Source organism: Peromyscus californicus, unplaced genomic scaffold, assembly GCF_007827085.1.
Source record: "Peromyscus californicus insignis strain IS unplaced genomic scaffold, ASM782708v3 Scaffold_3__1_contigs__length_106647218, whole genome shotgun sequence".
Lineage (NCBI taxonomy): Eukaryota > Metazoa > Chordata > Mammalia > Rodentia > Cricetidae > Peromyscus > Peromyscus californicus.
The window spans coordinates 56,365,936-56,385,207 of record NW_026294551.1 but is presented as its reverse complement, the minus strand read 5'-3'; the positions used below and the strand labels follow the sequence as shown (position 1 = coordinate 56,385,207).

The 19,272-nt window shown below is 44.9% G+C and overlaps 1 protein-coding gene across 2 annotated transcripts in view; it reads right to left on the bottom strand.

The window, feature by feature from the left end:
* Positions 1 to 19,272, bottom strand: part of Shisa6 (shisa family member 6) — a 314,399-nt gene that overhangs the window by 289,588 nt on the left and 5,539 nt on the right. For both annotated transcript variants that reach the window (XM_052756896.1, XM_052756895.1), the window contains exon 2: positions 1,881 to 2,041. In XM_052756896.1, the coding sequence (XP_052612856.1) occupies positions 1,881 to 2,041 (161 nt within the window). The remainder of the gene's footprint in view (positions 1 to 1,880; positions 2,042 to 19,272) is intronic.

Below are 19,272 nucleotides of genomic sequence, written 5' to 3'. Positions count from 1 at the left end.
GGGCCTATGGATCCCTTTAATCCCTCACAAACTGTTGGCTGAGTGTATACCTGTCTGTATTCATATATATATATATACATATTCAGAGAATATCTTTAGCTTTTATCAGATGTTTAAAAGATTTAAGACTAGGGCTAGAGAGATGGCTCAGCAGTTAAGAGCATTGGCTGCTCTTAGAGAGGTCCTGAGTTTAATTCCCAGCAACCACATGGTGGCTCACAACCGTTTATAATAGGATCTGATGCCCTCTTCTGGCATTCAGGTATCCATGCAGAGCATTCATACATAAAATACAAACAAACAAAAATTTTTTAAAAGATTTAAGACTATTATCTTAAAGGGAAGAACAATTTGATAGATTCAAGAGAATTAAAGCATAAATGGAATAAATTTGGTCTCAGCTACAATTAGGATTTGAGCACGCCTACTGCCTGCTGCCTAGTGGCTATATCGCTTTTTTGCAGGCTTAGTTCAGACCTCTGGATAAAGTGAGAGATGTGAAGATTCCAGATCCAAGTACCAAAGCAGAAATTGTGTGCCTGTGAGTGGGATCAATACTAAACTAGCTGGTAATTCTCACAGGGAGATGATCTTTCCAACATACTGGTAAGGGGATGGTCCATTCAGATAGTTTACATTCCTGTCCCTAACTGGGGAAGAATAGGATGGCTGTTTTTTTTCAATAATGACTTCTATAAACAATGTGTCTTAGTTTGAATCCTGGGGTTCTCTTACTAACCATGTGACCTTGAGAAATGTTGCATTGCCTTTATATTCCTCATATAAAGTAAGAGATAAATATTTCCAAGATTGCTACAAACAGTAAATAATATCATACCTAGAAAGGCCTCTGAATAATATTTAGATCAATAGCCTGATATATTACTGGTGTTTACAGGTTTGTTTTCTTATTCTTACACCCTATTGATCTTGTTCAAGTTACTGAGTTTCCTTGAATTTCACTCACTAACCCATTAGACAAGGGCAGCAAGTCCTGCCCAGTTTCCTTCATAGTGTTATCATGACGACGAAACAAAAAAGTAAAAGGCGCACTCACCCCTCCACATCTACAAGTTATACATGTAACTGCAGATCCAACCAGCCATACAATAAACCAACAGGATTCAACCAACCATGAATCAAAGCTATTACCCCAAATTGGGCCTTACTGAACAGGTATACACTTTTTCTCACCATTGTTCCCTAAAGCCCATGGCATCGTAAGTCTCATGATGTTGGTATTGTATTAGATATTCTCAGGAATCTGGAGATTATTTAAAGTATACAGGAGTATCTGTGGGGCACTATGCCAACATCAGACCATTCATATATAAGGGGCTTGAGCATCTGTAGAATTTGGTATGCTCAGTTGTCTCAGACCCAGTTCCCCACTTATATAGAAGGACACTTCATCCTATATCCAGGGAACCTATATATCATAGAAAAGGGTCACCCTAAAATGCAGATATCATTCCTGTCCTCAGAAAGTACTCTTTAGGGTTCCAATATCTGGGCAGTTTCTGCATTAGAATACAGCCTTTATTCTTACACATCCAGCATCCTGGACAGCACCAAACCTTCTTGCCACATGGGTTAAATGGGCAACCATATTCCACCATGGCTGTGGCAGGCTCTATCTTACATTAGAGAATTACACCAGCAGCTAGAGAAATCACAGATGGGCTACCAATCCTCTTCTGTCCCAGACTTAGTCTCTCTAATATCCAACCCTCCCAGGAAGACAGTCCCCAAACTCTTAAAAAGCCTGTCCTGTCTATCAGGACATCCACTACTGCACAGCGCTCCACAACAGAGCAGAAACATCACTAGAACCTCACAGAAGAATCAACAAAACTTCAAGGTGACCATGTCTCACTTACCTGGAGTCTGCTTAGCTGTGCGCACAGGAGTGTAGTGGTTTTTGGAGGTTGATCGGACCGGCGTGTTCTCTTTGGGAGAGGTATCGATGGCCGAGATGGTTTCTCTTTCACAGTGTGCTATGGGGATTGGTCCCTGTTGTCTTAGGATGTCAGCCAGAGCCCTAAACAAGGAGAGTACACAGTGAGCCTCACTGATGGGGTACAAAGAGGCCAGCTTACTGTCACAGGCACTCTGTTTTGAAAACCTGTGGAAGGAGCCAGAGATATGGCTATGAGCACTCAAAAGACAATTTCATCTGGTACTGATCTACAGGGGTGTAAGAGAGAGGTTGGCATGACCCTGAAAGGCTATAAGCATAATATCTTTTCTGTAATCGATTCCACATCTGTAAACAATAAACCCTTTCAAAATACTAGTCTTCCTAATACCCATACATGCCACAACAGCATCTTCTATGTCTCAAAATGACTCTGGCTGCTGGTCCTCCCGTGAACAGGAGATTACTATCTAATCAGGGGGCCTAACCTCCCCGTCCCCAAACACATGCCATGTAGCATGTATTAGAAACTGGTGACTCACAGAAGTGCAGCCTGCACTGCACCTCCTGTCTGAGGTGCTAAGACAGAAAGCATGCATTGGGATGCATGGATGGTGTAGACATGTGGTTTAGAGAAGGAGGCATGTACAAATGGGTAGAGACACAGTGAGACTGCCAGAGCAGAGACTCTGTAACCAGAGCTCTGTCTTCATTGAGTCACACCAAGCTTCAGCTCTACCCTCCTGAAAAGTGACAACCACAACACTTGACGGACGCGTCTAAGTGAGTTGTTCCCTTCTGCTGTGCTGCCGGTGACACGGTGAGCCTGCCTTGAAGAGCATCCATTTGGCAATCTTATCATTTAGGGGCACCTATACAGCAATTTCACATTTTCCAAGTGCTTCCATCTGGCTGACTTTCTATTCTCTCAGCCTGTCAAGAGAGAGCAGACACTTGCCACCCACACCATTTACTCTGCTGAACTGGCAGTGAGGACCAAGATGGAAGCCATGTGCTCTATGAAGGAAACCCAGCTAGTTTAGGGTCCAGAGCCGGACTGGAGAGCCATCATTCGGGGCCTGGAAAGAAGGAAAGTATTGCCTAGAGTCACAGGAAAGGTCCAATTCCTAGGTCTGCCACTGATCAGCCACAGACCTTCAGCAAAACTGTCTTTGACACAGAAATTTAATATTTTTTCCCTATCAGCAAAACACGGGGTTTTACAAAACAAATTTTATACCAAAACATAGGGTTATACAAAAACAAACTTTAAGATCCTTCCTGATTCTAAAACTAAATTCTTTCATGTATTTTTTTCAACCTCACACCCATGTTTGGTATGTTCATTCCTTCACCCTTTTAATTCTTAAAGACACCTTCTGATCACCTCTCTCTGATTAAAAAGACTGAATTATGATAGACATACAGGTCAAAGGAATATAATAAAAAATTCAAGCACAAATTCCTACATTTATCGCCAATTCTTTTCAACAAGAAAGGCACATGTTAGGGCTGGAGAGAAGACTCAGTCTTCCAGAGAACCCAGGCTCAGTTCCCAGCACCCAGGTTGAGTGGCTTAGGCTATCTGTAACTCCAGTTCCAAGGGATCCAATGCATTCTTCTAGCCTCCTTGGGCACACATATGGTGCACATAAATTCATGCAGGCACACCCTAATTAAAAAACAGATTTTTAAAAATTAATCAAATGAATTTTTAAAAAATACCAAATGTCATTGAGTAGAGAATGAACATTTTTTTTAAAAAAGAAAAGTTGTCCTAGAGCAACCTAGCTTTCCATGCTGGATCTTAATCTCACATTATATACAAATACATACAAATCGATTCAAAAGGGATCCTACACCTAAATGTTAGTCCAAGCACTACAAACTCTTAAAATATAAATGCAAATCATTGTGGTTCCTTAACTTGGTGATGATTTCTTACACGGGACATTGAAAATACAAGCAACGCAGCAACATGAGAACAAGTGGAGATATTAAAAACACCGGTGTCTCAGAGGAAACCTTCACAGAAGCTAGCATAACCCACAGAATGGGAGAAATACTTGTAAAACATGTCTGACAAGAGGCTGCCGAGATGGCTCAACAGTTAAGAGCACTTGTTGCTTTTGTAGAGGACTCAGGTCCAGTTCCCAGCACCCACATGGTGGCTCATGATCATCCACAACCCCCTTGCAAGAGATCCAACTGATGCCCTCCCAGCCTCTGCAGACACTGGGCATGCACAAGATTCACACACATACACTTGGGGAAAACACTCATACACATACACAAATAAATCTTAAAAAAAATAACCTACCAAAAGGAACTTAAAATTTAATAACAAAACATTCCTTGGTTTTTAAATGGATGCAAGATTCAAACAGGCATTTCTCCAAAGTGTCAGCATCAGTAATCCTTAGGGAAACTGCCTGTCCAAGTCACATTGTGGTGTCCATGCAAACATATGCAGACAGCCATAACCAAACAGGCAGTTAATGCCAAGTGCCAACAAGGACACAAGTGCGGCTGTAGCTAAAGTTTTCCTGCCTGGCCCACAGTCAGTACAAATCTCTCTCACCTGCCAGTCCCACAGCCGTCAGACCCAACCAAGTAAACACAGAGACTTATATTGGTTACAAACTGTATGGCCGTGGCAGGCTTCTTGCTAACTGTTCTTACAGCTTAAATTAATCTATTTCCATTAATCTATACCTTGCCACATGGCTCGTGGCTTACTGGCATCTTCACATGCTGCTTGTCATCATGGCGGCTGGCCGTGTCTCTCCCACCCAGCTTCCTGTTCTCTCAATTCTCCTCTCTGTTAGTCCTGCCTATACTTCCTGCCTGGCCACTGCCAATCAGTGATTTATTCATTGACCAATCAGCAACACATTTGACATACAGACCATCCCACAGCACTTCCCCTTTTCTTTTCTTAAAAAGGAAGGCTGTGGGATGGTCTGTTTGTCAAATGTGTTGCTGATTGGTCAATAAATAAATCACTGATTGGCCATTGGCTAGGCAGGAAGTATAGGCGGGACAAGGAAGAAAATAGAGCTGGGAAGGAAGGCTGAGTCAGGGAGACACTGCCAGCCGCCATCAGGACAAGGAAGATGTAAAGTACCGGTAAGCCACAAGCCACGTGGCAAGGTATAGATTAATAGAAATGGATTAATTTAAGCTGTAAGAACAGTTAGCAAGAAGCCTGCCACGGCCATACAGTTTGTAGCCAATATAAGTCTCTGTGTTTACTTGGTCGGGTCTGAGCGGTTGTGGGACTGGCGGATGATAGAGATTTGTCCTGACTGTGGGCCAGGCAGGAAAACTCTAGCAACATGCGGCTTCTTCACACTCTGATGTTAGAAATATAGAAGTTCAGCTCCTTTGGTAAGCAGTTTAACAGTTCCTTAAAATGCTAACAACACAGCAAATATGTGGCCCAGTCTACTCCTGGAAGAAATGAAAACAGATCTTCATATCACTTGTGTATGAAGAAAGTGAAAAGAAAGTGAATGGCATTATGAATAACTGCCAAAGGGTAGAAGCAAGCCCAAGGCTCACTGGTTGATGAACAGATGAGCAAACTGTACTGTACTCACACAACAGAATATTAATTGGTCATAAAAAGGAAAGGAGTGGTGATAGACACCATAGCATGGAAGAACCTCGAAACACACCACCCTAAACGAAAGGAGGCATCCCCAAAGCCTCGCTTTAAATAAAGCATCAAACTGGGTAAGCCCATAGAGAAAGGGGACTGCTATGGGCATGGGCTTTCCTTTGGGGAGGCTAATAATACCCAAAGTTTAAATAACGGTGATAGTTGCAGAAGACAGAATGTATACAAAACATAAACTCGTACTTTTGGAAATTTACGGATGAATGTCCCATTAGATAAATTACATCTCATTAAAGCAAGTTCTGAGGAAACAGCTCACTGATTTGCTTCCCATGTGCTTACAAAGACTCCTTCCTACTTTCCTGATGTCCATAAGGAAGAATGGAGTCACATGATCAACACGACCGACTCTACATCAGTGACTCTAAGTGAAGTGATTTTGTTCCTGCCTTTCTATCTTGGGACATCTGGCCACATCTGGAGACATTTTGGTTGTCATGACAAGCAAGGAAGGAGGTGCTATTGGTATCTGGTGTGTGCAAACCAGATATTGAGGGACAGGGCTCAATATCCTACAGTGGACATGACAGGCAGTCCATCATGAGAAGTATCAAGTGTCAACAGTGGTGAGTTGGGGGACCTAAAAGGGAAATCTGCTCAGCACTGGTGCCTAGTTCCGCAAACATCCAATTGAGACTGAACTCCAGCAGGTTCTGAGGACACAGAGGGTCTACAGACTCTAAAGTGAGTGTCCTTTCTGTTGGAGTTTCCATGGCCCCTCAAGTCTTGGCACTTGCCTGGATGTGACACACAGAAATGAGTAAGATGACCTGTCTGGTGCCATACTTTTGTCTACAGAGTCAATTTAAGTGGGATTTCCTCATAGTTTTGACCTCATGTTTATCTCTCAGGACTGTGGGGCTCTTGAAGTCCATCCCTCAAGAAGACCTGCGTAGTGGTCACCTTCCTAAAAAGCAGCACACCTGGTGGATCTGAGCAGGTGAAGTCTGGCTAGTTGCTTGACAGTGAGTTATAACTCTGGGTTACAGCTGAGCTGTAGCCTCTGGTACCTAGGCCATGTGATTACTGGAAACTACTCCAGAGTGATTATCTGTGGCCCAGTGGGCTGGGCTGAGCTGGAATCTCAGCCAAGTGGGATAGGTAGTGTCTTAGTTAGGGTTTCTATTGCTGTGAAGAGATACCATGACTACAGCAACTCTTATAAAGAAAACACTTAATTGGCGTGGCTCACTTACAGTTTAAGAGGTTCAATCCATTATCATCATGATGGGGAGCATGGTGGTGTGTAGGCAGATGTGGCAGCTGAAAGTCCTACAACTTGCAGGCAACAGGAAGTTGACTGAGACAGTGGGTGGTATCCTGAGCATGAGAAACCTCAAAGCCCACCCCCACAGTGACACACTTCCTCCAACAAGGCCATACTCATTCCAACAAAGCCACGCCTCCTAATAGTGTCACTCCCTATGAGATTATGGGGGCCAATTACATTCAAACTACCACAGGTGGATTGGTTGAATTATGTGTTTCTCAAAGCTCCTGTGTAGACCTCCTGACCATATACAATATCCATGAGGGAATGATGGTCAGCCATAAGCTCCTGCTCCCTACTGCGTCCTTAACATTCTCCAGAATCCAGCCTTTCCCACTGCCCATTTCCCCCGCTGAGGAGATCTGAGCAGTGTGCCCCTGTAAGCTCCCCGTCCTGCCCATCCCCTCAGCTCAGTGACCTCCCTCTTTGCTCTGGTTCCTCTCTACCTTCCATCCCTCACTCTCCAGGGTGTTTGATAAATATTATTCTAATTCTGAAATGTGTGATCCCAGTCTCATCTAATTACTTTGGGTATGCCAGAGGAAATGGGTTAAGGCCTGAGCTACTTTCTAACCAGAGGAAAGAAACCTGGTCACTGAGGCACCACTGAGGAGGCTTTGTAAGAGTGGGCAGCAACTCTCGGGGGCTGGGGGACCAAGCAAATGGGGAAGCAAAATAAGAGAGAAGAAACGGGTCAGGAAAGAGAGAAAACAGGAGTTACAGCCAGAGGAACGTGGAACAAGGAAGGCAAGGAGAAATGGAGTCGGGGGAGAGGAAGAAGAGACTCAGACCAGAAGCCAGAAAGGGAGAGAGGAAACAGAGAGAGAATCCAGAAGAAAAGGCAGGAGAGAATGTGAGAAGCAGAGAGAGGAAGGGAAACCAATAGAAAGGCATTCGGAGCTGCTTCCTGCTCTCTCCAGCTGGGCCTACTAATTTAGCAAATGCCAGGTGATATCTGGGCATGCAGAAACAATTAGCAAACGAGTGATTTGGGTCAAGATCAGTTTATTTATTTGCTTAAAACCTCGGGTAATGTTGTCAATGGTCTCAAGGAAATGTGGATCAAAAGCTTTTCCAAAAACACATTCAGAGGCAGGAGAGGCATGTAGAGAGGGGAGACATGCAGAGAAAAAGAAACTCAGGATAGACACAGAGAGCTGGCTCTGGGAAGGAGCAAGGGCAAGGCTCCACCCCACCAGGAACCTGGTGCCCCACCATAGGTGAGGACAACAAATGCACCTAATTTAGGAAGTTGGGGAACACCTTCACCCCCGCCCTCTTCCCTGTCCATCAGACTGGCTGCACGATCTAACATATCAAGCAAAGGAACTCTTTTGCCTGAAAAATCCACTTGCTTGCCGATTTCACTGTTCCCTCTTCTTAGACAGTTTCCTGTAGTACATGCTTCATGGGAGAGGGTTGATTAATTGGGAAACAAACCCAGTTCTGCTCACTCAGGCCAGGAAACGTGGGCCCTCCTCAGTCCCGGGCATCGCACTTAGTCATGATGGTGGAAAGGCCATCTTACCTTTCAATGGCACTTAATCCCTGAGTGTGCATCCCTGCCTAGCCCCCCGCCGTTGCTTCTAGCATTGAGACATTTACAGCTAAAGTACCATGATTTTTACTGAGGATTTAAGACTCAGACTTAGATCAGTACTCAAACAAGATGGAAGAGAAATTCGAAGTCCGGCTTCTGACTTGAACCTGGTTGTCTATTGGTATGCAGAGACCACCTCTCATATGCATCTCACTTTCCTCTTCAATGATTCTTTCTGCTCTCCCCAGATAGGCCTGTGTCTTACTTCGCTTTTGATTTTGTTTTTTTTTTTCTTTTGTTTTTATTTCTGTGATAAACACCATGACCCAAAAGCAACTTCGGGAGGAAAGGGTCTATTTGGCTTACATTCCAATCACAGTCCATCATTGAGGAAAGTCAGGGCAAGAACCTGGAGGCAGGAACTGAAGCAGAGGCCATGGAAGAATGCTGCTAACTGGCTTGCTCCCCATAATTTGCTCAGCTTGTTTTCTTATTTAACCCAGGACCACCTGCCCAAAGGTAACACCATCCAAAGTCAAGAGACTGCTCTCACAGTTTTGCCTACAAGCCAATCAGATGAAGGCATCTTTTTCAAAAGAGGTTCTCTCATCCCAGATGACTCTAGGTCTTGTTAAGTTGACAAAAGCTAACCGCTACGGCCTGATGATTTAGCAAATGCCAGGTGATACGTGGGCATGCAGAATCAATTAGTAAATGACTTGGTCAAGACCAGGTATTCACTAGCTTAAATGTCTACTATACACACTTATTCATCCATTCATTCTACCCACCCATCTATCCATCAGTCCATCCATCCACCCTCCCATCCATGTACCCAACCATTCACCCGTGGACCCATCTATCCTTGGTCTCACTCATCTACCTATCCATTTCCGGCATTCACTCACCCACTCATCTATCTACCCACCTATCTATCCATCCATTCACTAACACACACATTCATTAATCCCATTCTCCCATCGATCCACCCTTCCTTCCTTCTAGCCTCTTAATCACAGTTTTTCCCTCTTATGTCCCTATCATGTTCTCTGAACAATAGAGCTTTAGAGAGTGTTCAATCTTTAGTTGAAAAATCTAGCTAGACCTCTGATCTCACCTGCAGCTCAGCCACTCAGGTCTATTTGTCACTGTGACTCATTCACCCCAGCAACTTTGAACACCACAGATTTTAGGAGCTAATCTTTTGGTCAAAAGAAAATCCTAAATGGGCACCACTACGCTCCATGAGATCCCTGCTCTGTAGGAGGCCAAAGTGGGAACTGAGCACTGCTCTGGTCTCCTGGCCTTCATCGATGCCCAAGTTTGAAAGCAAATGTGATAAAGGAACACAAAATAAAACTTTAGATTTTTCTGCCTCTGTTTTCACTTATCACGCAGACAGATGGTCAAACTCAGGTCTCGTCGAAGCAAGTGGGAACCCATGACCCCTTAGCTCACCTTGTAAGGCTCCGTCTTCGGTCTAGTAATAACCTGTTCACGGGAACCTCAGAAATAACCCACGTGGACTTTGGTAGCAGCCTGAGCCACATAAATGCTTCAGAAGAAAGAAAATGTACTCAGTCCAGTAAATTGTTCCACACCAAGAACAAGACCAGTTGGACAGTCAGACTCCAGCCATGCCCATTCTCCTTTGGGGAGGAAATGGGAAGGAACTGATAATAGGTCCAAGGGATGGACTTGCCCACAAAGAAACTATTGCAGCTGATGTTCTTAATCCCAGGGACTAATGAGAACATTCCCCTTTCTGAAAAAAATCCAAGACATCCCTGCCTCATTGTGTATCCTAAATATAATTAATTCTTTTCTCTTGCCACTAAAGATTTGGGTTCTTGATGAGAGGGGCCATCAGCCTCCCTTTTGGTCCTCTTTGCAGAGAAAGCAAAGTAAAATGTACCAGTTTAGGAAAGGGAACTGTTTCTTAAAACTACAAGGCAGATTATAGAAGTTGGTTTTGGTTTTTCCCTATAAATCTCTGAGAGCTGCTTCTTTTACATTTCCCTAGAAGTGATGTATAGATGCTCTATTCCAGCTAGGTAAAGAATTCCAGTTATCTGAGTTCCAGATAACTGAGTTCTTATTGGCACTGAACTTGAGGACAAGCTGGCGTCCTCTTTGACCTCTCCTTTGCCACTCTCTTCTGGACAGTCAGAGTGTTTTTATCCTCCAAAATCTGCAGTCAGGACAACTGAAATGAACATATTTTTAATAACCTCGGACCAAGGAGAATGGCTTAATTTATTTCTCCCTATTCCCAGTTCTCTCACAGTCCACTTGAAAAACACAGCTGCTGGCTTTGTGTGTGCCCAAGACCGCTCTCCTCACACAGAGGCGCAGAATGGATGTGGGGATCTCATTTGTTGGTTAACAATGTCTGTGCATCTGCATTGAGCTGTTCTGCAGGTCTGAGTTGTCCCCAGCACAATTGGAATTCATCACAGCCAGTAAACATCTCTGCAAGGAATGGGCAGCCTGCTTGTTCCGTTTTTCAAGGAAGCAGGGCCAGTTGTTGCTGCCCGATGTATGTCTGTCCTGAGGCTGTTGATAGGCGACCGGCCAAGAGTCTACAGCATCTCTAGCCCCACTCATTCCCTAACAGCATCATCTCCATGCACTTCCTCCAGACCCCAGGAAACATAATGCAAATTTACTCATGTCTAAGAAATGCAGAAGAACCAAGCCCAAACAGACTTTCCAGCAATCTTTGGGTGATTTGAGAATGAATCAGATTTGAGTGTGTCAAGTGTTGCTACAGGCTAATTGAAAGTGTTGGGGGGAGGGGCGGGGGACTGTTACCAAGACGTGTTAGCAGAGCCACACAGCTAACCACACTAAGTGTGAGTTTATGAAAGCTCCTTCGTGGAAGGTGTAGATTTATGGTAGAGTTGGTCAGTTTTGGTGGGTTTTCATGTTCTCTTTGTTTTGTTTTGCTTTTGCTTTTGCTGTTGGGACAGACCTCAGTCTTTAGGGGAGCAAACACAGACAGCACAGCCTGGTGACCAAATACTGGGATTGTGCACTAGGAGGCCTAAATTGGGATGCTGGCCATTTTGATACACTAGTGGTCATTAGCCAGCTACTTACACTCCCATGGCTCTGTTTTCTCATTTAAAAATTAAACCAAAGTAATAAGGCCAAAAAAATAAAGATAATTGTCTACCTCTCAGAGTTATCATGAAGATTAAATTCATTAATATTTGTGAAACATTTATAATAGAGTCTGGTGCCTAGGAAGCACTAAATAAATATTTGACTAAATAAATCTTAAATGGGCTCGGCCCACAGAAACACAACCATAGCCCAGGTGGAAGAGGGAAATAGTGGGCGCTGACTCCACAAAGCTGATATAACAAAACTCTCAAATCACATAGTCTAGCCATGGCCATGGTCGTCTTGGAAGGAACTACCCACAGGTCCCATTTCCCACCACATCCTAAAGATAAGACGTCCATCTGCTCACACACCAGATGTTTTTGAGCCCTGTACTTGGACCTGGAGAGGCAGGTGCAAAGGGAGTGTGTGTTCCTTGGTACCAGGCCATTGCAGATCATGTTTTGCCTGTCAACACAAGGAAGTAACAAGATAAAGGCCCATAGAGAGGCACAGGATCCACAATAGGAGCAAATCCATGGGTTTCTTTGAGGGCTTGGGTGGACAATCACATCAACCTAAGGAAACATTCTCTATGAAGTAGTCAGTTAGTCTCTTATTCTTCTCTCTTTTTTTCCTTCCTTTTTGCTTCTCTCTAGCCATCTTTTCCTTCTTTAAGATAAGTATAAGTGCTATCATCATCTCCATGCTAAAGTAAATCATATTCATGTAAATGTTATTCACTCAGTAGTTTTCTTTATGCTGGGTACTGTCCCAGTTTGACCAAATGAGGCTGACACTTCCTGCTCAGCCCTATTGATGGGACCTGCAACCAAGAAAAGTTGCTTCCTTACAACCAACCCACTTTCCTAAAGAGCCCTTTGGATCTTTAAGCTGTTGGAGTGACTGGGCCCCATGTGTGGTTGGTAGCCCCTAGGTAGACAGCCTCTGCACAGCCAGAGAGACTAAAAGTCAAGTCATGTGGGAAGACATATATGGTTATCAATTCAAATGATGGATCCCGAGGAGAGGATGAAGAGGCCTTGAATCCTGGAGGAGATGTTTTGCAGTCTTGTGAACATGAGGAATCAATTTGAGTTCTCCAACATCAACTCAAAATGCATCCTAACAGTAGACCAGACTGTCTGCAGAGTAGATGAATGAATGGACACTTACACCCCAAGAGGAGAGGAGATGATGTCCAGAGGGAAGGGACCAAAAAGGCATTATAAGTCCTTTTTTACCAAGAAGATCTATAAAAGGAACATGCTAAAAGCAAAGCATCCTTATAAGCCCATTTTCAGAGGACATCCTTGTCCTTAGACAAGGACTATAAGATAAGAATTCAGGAATGTATAAGGAAAAGTGCATTCTATTCCACCCCTAGGGATGCTGCTCTTTAAGTGAAGATGCTCCCCATTGTCCTGACTTTCCAGGCATATTGAGGTCACAATGGGCCAGAGAAGCCCATATCACAACAGTATAGTCCCCCATACCCCACATCCCAGCTAATAGACCAGAGGGGCCAAGGGACTCACAGAAGATCACGGAGACAAAAAGAGACAGGACCGGCTTGCTATCTCGACATTCGGAAAATGCTCCAAGGCAAGAAAAGATGAATGACAACTTCCAAAAGTAAGAGGAAAGAGCTTTGTTATTTGTCCCTTGAGAGTCCATAAGCAGATGAAAGGGGGAATGTCAAAGTCCTTTTTCTAGGGTGCCTGCTGACTGCTTCTGGTCATTCCTACAGGAGGTGCGATGCTGCCTCCCCCTAACAGTGCTGTAGGAACAGCGATTTATGCACAGGTTCCTCAGACCACTGAGCAAGACCCTCAATGGGAACAAACGCAAATCTCAATGTCTTCTGTCTCCCAGAAGTAGGGAAAGCTGTCTGAAGTTGGTCTCTGGACCCCCTTCTTCTCAGGGTCAGCTGACTACCCTGCAGCTATGACATCATAACACTACTTCTCAAAGCAGAAAGAGTCGTGAATTCTAAAAACATAGGAAAATGAAATCAGAAAATAAAGAATGATAAGGGAAATTGGATATAGTTTCCAGAGAGAAATGTCCAGAAAGACATTTTGGAGGGAGTTTATCAACACTCATTCTATAGCAGTCGGGGTAGGTTAATCCCAATTGGTGAAACAAGAGTTACAGAACATATTCAGGAAATAACTGCCTGTGTATACACACACACACCTAGGCACAATACTGAGGATTCAACCAAGGCTTCATGCATGGTAGGCAAGTACTCTGTTCCTGCCATCTTTTGCCTTTTTATTTAGAAATAGGATTTCACTAAACTGCCCAAACTTACTCTATGGTCCAGGTAGGCCTTGAACTAGTGGCCTTCCTGCTCCAGCTTCCAGAATAGCTGAAAACAGGCCTAAGCTATCAGACTTAGCCAGAAAATAACACTTTATTGTTCCTTGAGCCATTGCAGGGTTTTAAACGAAAGTTTAAAATAATAAAATACAACAAAATTTATCTTTGGGAGCTATTTTATTGAATAGATATGAAAGATTGGTCATTAGCATGCCGACTGCCTACCTGGCCCGCTCAGAGACAATCTGTCCTTCTCCGTGGTGGTGGTGGTGTATGTGCCCCGCACAATCCTTGCAGTCTTGTCTGAGCTATTAATCTGTTCATCATAGCTTTTTATCAGACAGAGAAAAGAAAAAAAAATCAACTTTGTCCAGGTCCAATTTGGGTAAATTTTGAATTAGTGGCATCAGAATCGATGCAATTTAATGAAGTCACAGCTGGATGAATTCAAGAAGAAAGGCTGGAGGCGGGAGAGGGGTTGGAAAGACAAGACAGAAGTGACCAGGAATCAAGAGCAGGGCAGATGGGGAAGCAGTGGTGGTAGAGGAGATGGGGCAAGTCACAAAAAGATACATTTTAATGATGTGACTTGAAAGAGAAAAGAGAAGAAACACAAATGCTTCTTTGCAAACGCTCCAGGGTGCAGAGAAGAGGTACTTGCTGCATGGACATGGGTCCAGAGTCTGAAGCTGGCTGTGCATCATCTAAACACAAATGGCCTGTGCTGGTCCCCCAAGCCTGTGGGTTGTCACTCCCAGGAAACTTTAGGCAAATTTCTTTACATGCAGTAGTAGTAAGTCAGAGATAACTGACTAGGAGCATAGCAGGAGGGCAGCGCTCCGGAGTCTTCCTCATGTTCTGAAGCAGCATCAGCATCTGGACTACTATCCTGCCAATCATTCCATGGAGGTAGCTTGATGTGAGCCTTGCTCATCCTCCAAAAGAGCTGCCTAAATACCAGTGTGAGGTCCCAACTCCCTCCTGCTGGAATCTGACCCTGATTCCAGAACTGGGAAGGAAAAAAAAAACACTTCTGAACAACTACCTGTTCCCAACCCTTCCACCCCCAGCCCCATCTGCTAAACCCCAACAATGGTCTTAAGCCCTAGGAAAGGAGAGGTTGGAAGGGATCTAGAAGGCACTCTCAGATTTCACTTAATTAATAGCCCATTCCGGGGCCCAAGTTCCTCCCCAGGGAGCAGCTGGAGTGAAGGAAGAAGGAAAAGGGTGGAAACCACACTTCCCAGAAGAGGACATTTGGCTAAGAGAACAACCAATATGTCCAGAGGACAGGTGTCCTGAGTAATGAGACTTTAATGCAGAAGCTAATGGGAACAGGACATGAAACCAAATGCCAGAAAAGCAAGGAATAATGAGCGTGTTTGAGAAGACTACAGGAAGCAAAAACTCTTCTACCAACATTAGGGCACAGGGCCAAGGTTCTAGCCACCCAGAGCCTTGCTGAAGCTTTAGCTCCCAGGTCCCTGGAAATGGGAACAGTGGCTTTAGGCAAGGAGGATCCCGGGAGGGAAAAAAAGCTGGAAGGAGGTAAGAGGACTAACAGTCCTCTGCAGAGCTGGGTTCCTGGAGGCTACAGAAACAGCTTTTAGAGCCAGTGACTCTGCTCAGGTACCCTTGCTGCGGTACTGCAGACCAGGCATCTGGGCCCCACACTGGCTGACACCTAGAGATAACAGCTGGAGGCCACATCCAGCTGTGGCTGTTAGGATGTCTCAGGATTGCTTCTTCCTCCTGTGCCTTTCAGGGCAAAGGATGAGAGAACGAAGGAGGTAGAGACCCAGGAAGGAGTGAAGCCTTGAGTTAGCACAGCCAGGAGGACAGAAGGGAGAAAGGACAGCGGAACGGGCATCAGAGAATTAGCTGCAGCTCTCTCTTGCATGTGCAGCTCTGGGTGTTATAAATGGGGAAGGGGGCATGGAGGGACAGTGATGAATGGACCTGTTAGTGAGCTATGGGTCTCGGTAATTAAAACTGGGGATGCCCTGAGGTCCATCCTCTCCCTAGACCTCATCTTTCCTCCATTCCCCAGCTCCTCTCGCCTCTGTCCGAGGCTGTGACTCATGCACCACTGCCCAGGGCTTCTTTCCAAACCATGCAGGGGTTTGCATTCTTTTTGTTTTCTTCTCAGTGAACTTCAATATTTCGTCTTGCTTCTTACACTTCTTTGTACGCCTTCATCTCAGCCAACAGCACCCACGCTTGAAACAAAACCCTCTCACTGTCCTGGGCACATCTGTACCCCAGGTGCAGTCTAAGTGGGAGTGTTACCACGTTACCAGCTCTGGCTGAGAGGTCATTGACCCTCTTGTCCTTTATGGTAACAAGCTGTCCCAGGCACAAGCAGGGGTGGGGGTGGGAGGTGGGGGGGGCGGGCACGATGACTGCTTTCTTAAGCATTTCCGCGGTATTACTGACTCTGTCAGGAAGGTGTAAGACAGCTGCTTTTCTAGACCCTAAGGGAAGATTGAGATGGGCAACACAGTGATAGCATGGCCTTGGGCAACTCATTCTGCCTCTGAGTAGGTTTCCTCATCTGTAAAGTATGCCTCTATACCCTGTGGGCTGACAGGGGGCAGAGGAGGTGGGGCATGCAGTTAAACTTGGCTTGGTAAACACAGAACAGGGCTCCCGTCGCCAAACAAGTGCTCAAGACCAGATACTATTGCTTACGACCTCATCCAGCTGAAACCTCAGGGCTTCATAGTTTTCCTGAGTTTCATAGATGATGGAAGAACGTAAGTTCCTGACAGGAAGAACGCCTATCTATTGATACCCACTGCCCAAGTTCATAGTGGAACAGACTCCTTCAAGAGTGTTTGAAAGTGGCCTCTACATGTGTTAGAGGGACCATGGCAGTGACACAGGTGCTCAGCCCCTCCCCTTCCCCTAACTCTTGACTGAGATTGGTCAAAAATACCCATCTGCAACAGCATAGCCATGACTGTTCCCAGCTCTCCAGACTATATTGGGTGGCACCCTACCCTTTGCTCTTTACTCAGCCAGCCCACTCTTTGCCCCAACCAATCCCATCCCATAAATATGAATTGGGGGCATGGGAAGAAGGCAGGTGTGATAAATGGCTGTTATGAATCTTCCGGAAATGCTATGATAGCCTCATCTCCACGGGTCTGCAGATATCCATGGCAGTCTGACCCAAGAGATAACTCCATCTGAATACAGAATTGCAGAGGCGGTGGCCCTGTGACAGAGGGCAGAGGGCAGTGAACAGGGGGCTCTGATCCCAGGCTTCCTCTCTGCGTGCATCCCAAAGAAACTGGGTCCCTTTACCCTCAGTATCAAAGCAGGAAGCTAAATTGAGCGATCTGTCTACTATTTTATGCAGAAATGTGGGACATTCTTTTTTCTACCCTCTTTGGGCAGTTATCTGAAATGTTTGATGCATATTCAACTCCTTTTTCTTGTCTTCTTTCCCAACTATCCCACAGCTTGCCCAGCACACTGCTGTCACATGACACTGGTCTTGCCTAAGAGGTACTTGCCTTCCCACGTGAGGAGCAGCCCTATCCACATGGTCCTAGTGGGTGAGGGGCTCTCCCTTCTTCTGATCCTGCCTCTCAAGACCATAGAGATGCCCCCTCTTAGGAGCTCACTTTAGGGAAGGCACTGTGGCTTCCCACCACCTTGTCCATTCATCAGCCTTACTCATGACTTATCACTGCTTAAAGGAACCAGCTCTCCCTGGGAGGGTATAATATGCTATGGTTACCGAAAGACATACTGGCTACATTTCTATGAGTGATGCTATGGAGTCATTTGCAGAAGAAGAATCAGCCTGTGGCCTCTTAAGGACACTGCTTGGGAAGAGAACTCAACATATACAGATCCCAGGTTCTTTCAGAGGATCAAGCAGAGCAAATGCAAAGCTGCTAAGAGCTGCTGAGTGTCATTTAATACAGAGTCATCTCACAGAATGATAGAGGCCATCCTTGCAAACCTCCAGCCCCGTTAGATGCTGGCTTCTTGACCCAGAGCTGAGAAAGGGAACAACAGCCAATGGGAACTGTGCTTTCAATGAGGGATCTTCCACATGCTGGAGCGATCCTGGAAGGTAATTCTGGACACGCACACACACACACACACACACACACACACACACACACACACACACACACCTGCAGAACCTCACTGATGTGATAAGTCTCAATACTTCCTCCACCTCCAGGTGAGAGCAGAAGCATGCAGAGTCACATTTTTAATTTCATACCTCTACCCACACCGTTATTCAGTGGTTCTTTGCCCTGGTCCACCCTCCTTTGGCATATGCTGTATTTTCCTTTTTCAACAGTCTGCATTACTCACATCTTAGTAGAGGATTTTGCTTAGATCAGGTTATTGCCCTTTAGAAAAGAACGCAGAGAAACTGAAAAAAAAAAAAAAAAAAAAGACCAGGGACTATCGTGAGAAATCATGTTGGTGGATGGAAACACAGAGGCCAGCAAGACTCAAGAGCTAGACACAGGGAAGGGACTGACAGGAGAAGGCTGTCACTCACATCTCCAAGTGTCTGAAAGTTATTTGTTGATGACTAAGAATCAAGCATAAAGCAAAGCAGACTGGTTTCAGTGAAGAAAATGATACTGAGCTCGGGCCTACGGCATGGACGCCAAGGCTTTCAGCAAAAGCTCACTCAACTAGCGGCTGGGACACGTGGCTTTGTGACCTATGCTCTATTGATTTCAAGTGCCTCACTTATAAAAATTATATGTTAAACTGACTGTGAGAATAAGGCCATGATTCTGAAATGGATGGCAAAATAATGGAAGATGTTAGTCTGCCTTTTCCTAAGACTTTGGTTTTACCTGTAGAAAAAAAAAATGAAAGAATAGAGTTAACTATCTGCTCTGATATTTTTTTAAAATAAGCCTACGAGAGACTGAAGGTTAAGGGTGTCGGACCTTGTTAGGGTTTGCTGGTAAACTCTCTAGGCCCGGCCTTCTTCCCCTCTGTAATATCTGCCAACAAAAGAAGTACAAACATGAGGTCATAAAAGTGACTCAGGAAAAAAATAAAATGAGTTTGAGCTTCTCAAAGTAAAGAGGGACAAAACCATCACAGAAGGTGTGTTTGCAATGAAGGTAGCGTAGGTCCTCATCTATCTCATCACAGCCCCTCGCCACCAACCTGAGACATGTTACACATCCACAAAGTCAAATCGTAATTTTGTAATGTCACAAAATATATGTTGCCAAGGAACGTGACAAAATCGATAAGGCAAAATGCACTTGAGTCTGTGACAATTTCAAGCATAGGCTGTTCAGAACTTTGCGTGGACAGGATGGATTCAGGGAAGAAGGAAGCTGGCAACTGTCACAGTCAGGAGCAGAGAGCTAACTCCAACATGCAGTAGGTAGGGGCTCTCCCTGGCTATGGGATGGAGGTAGAAAATT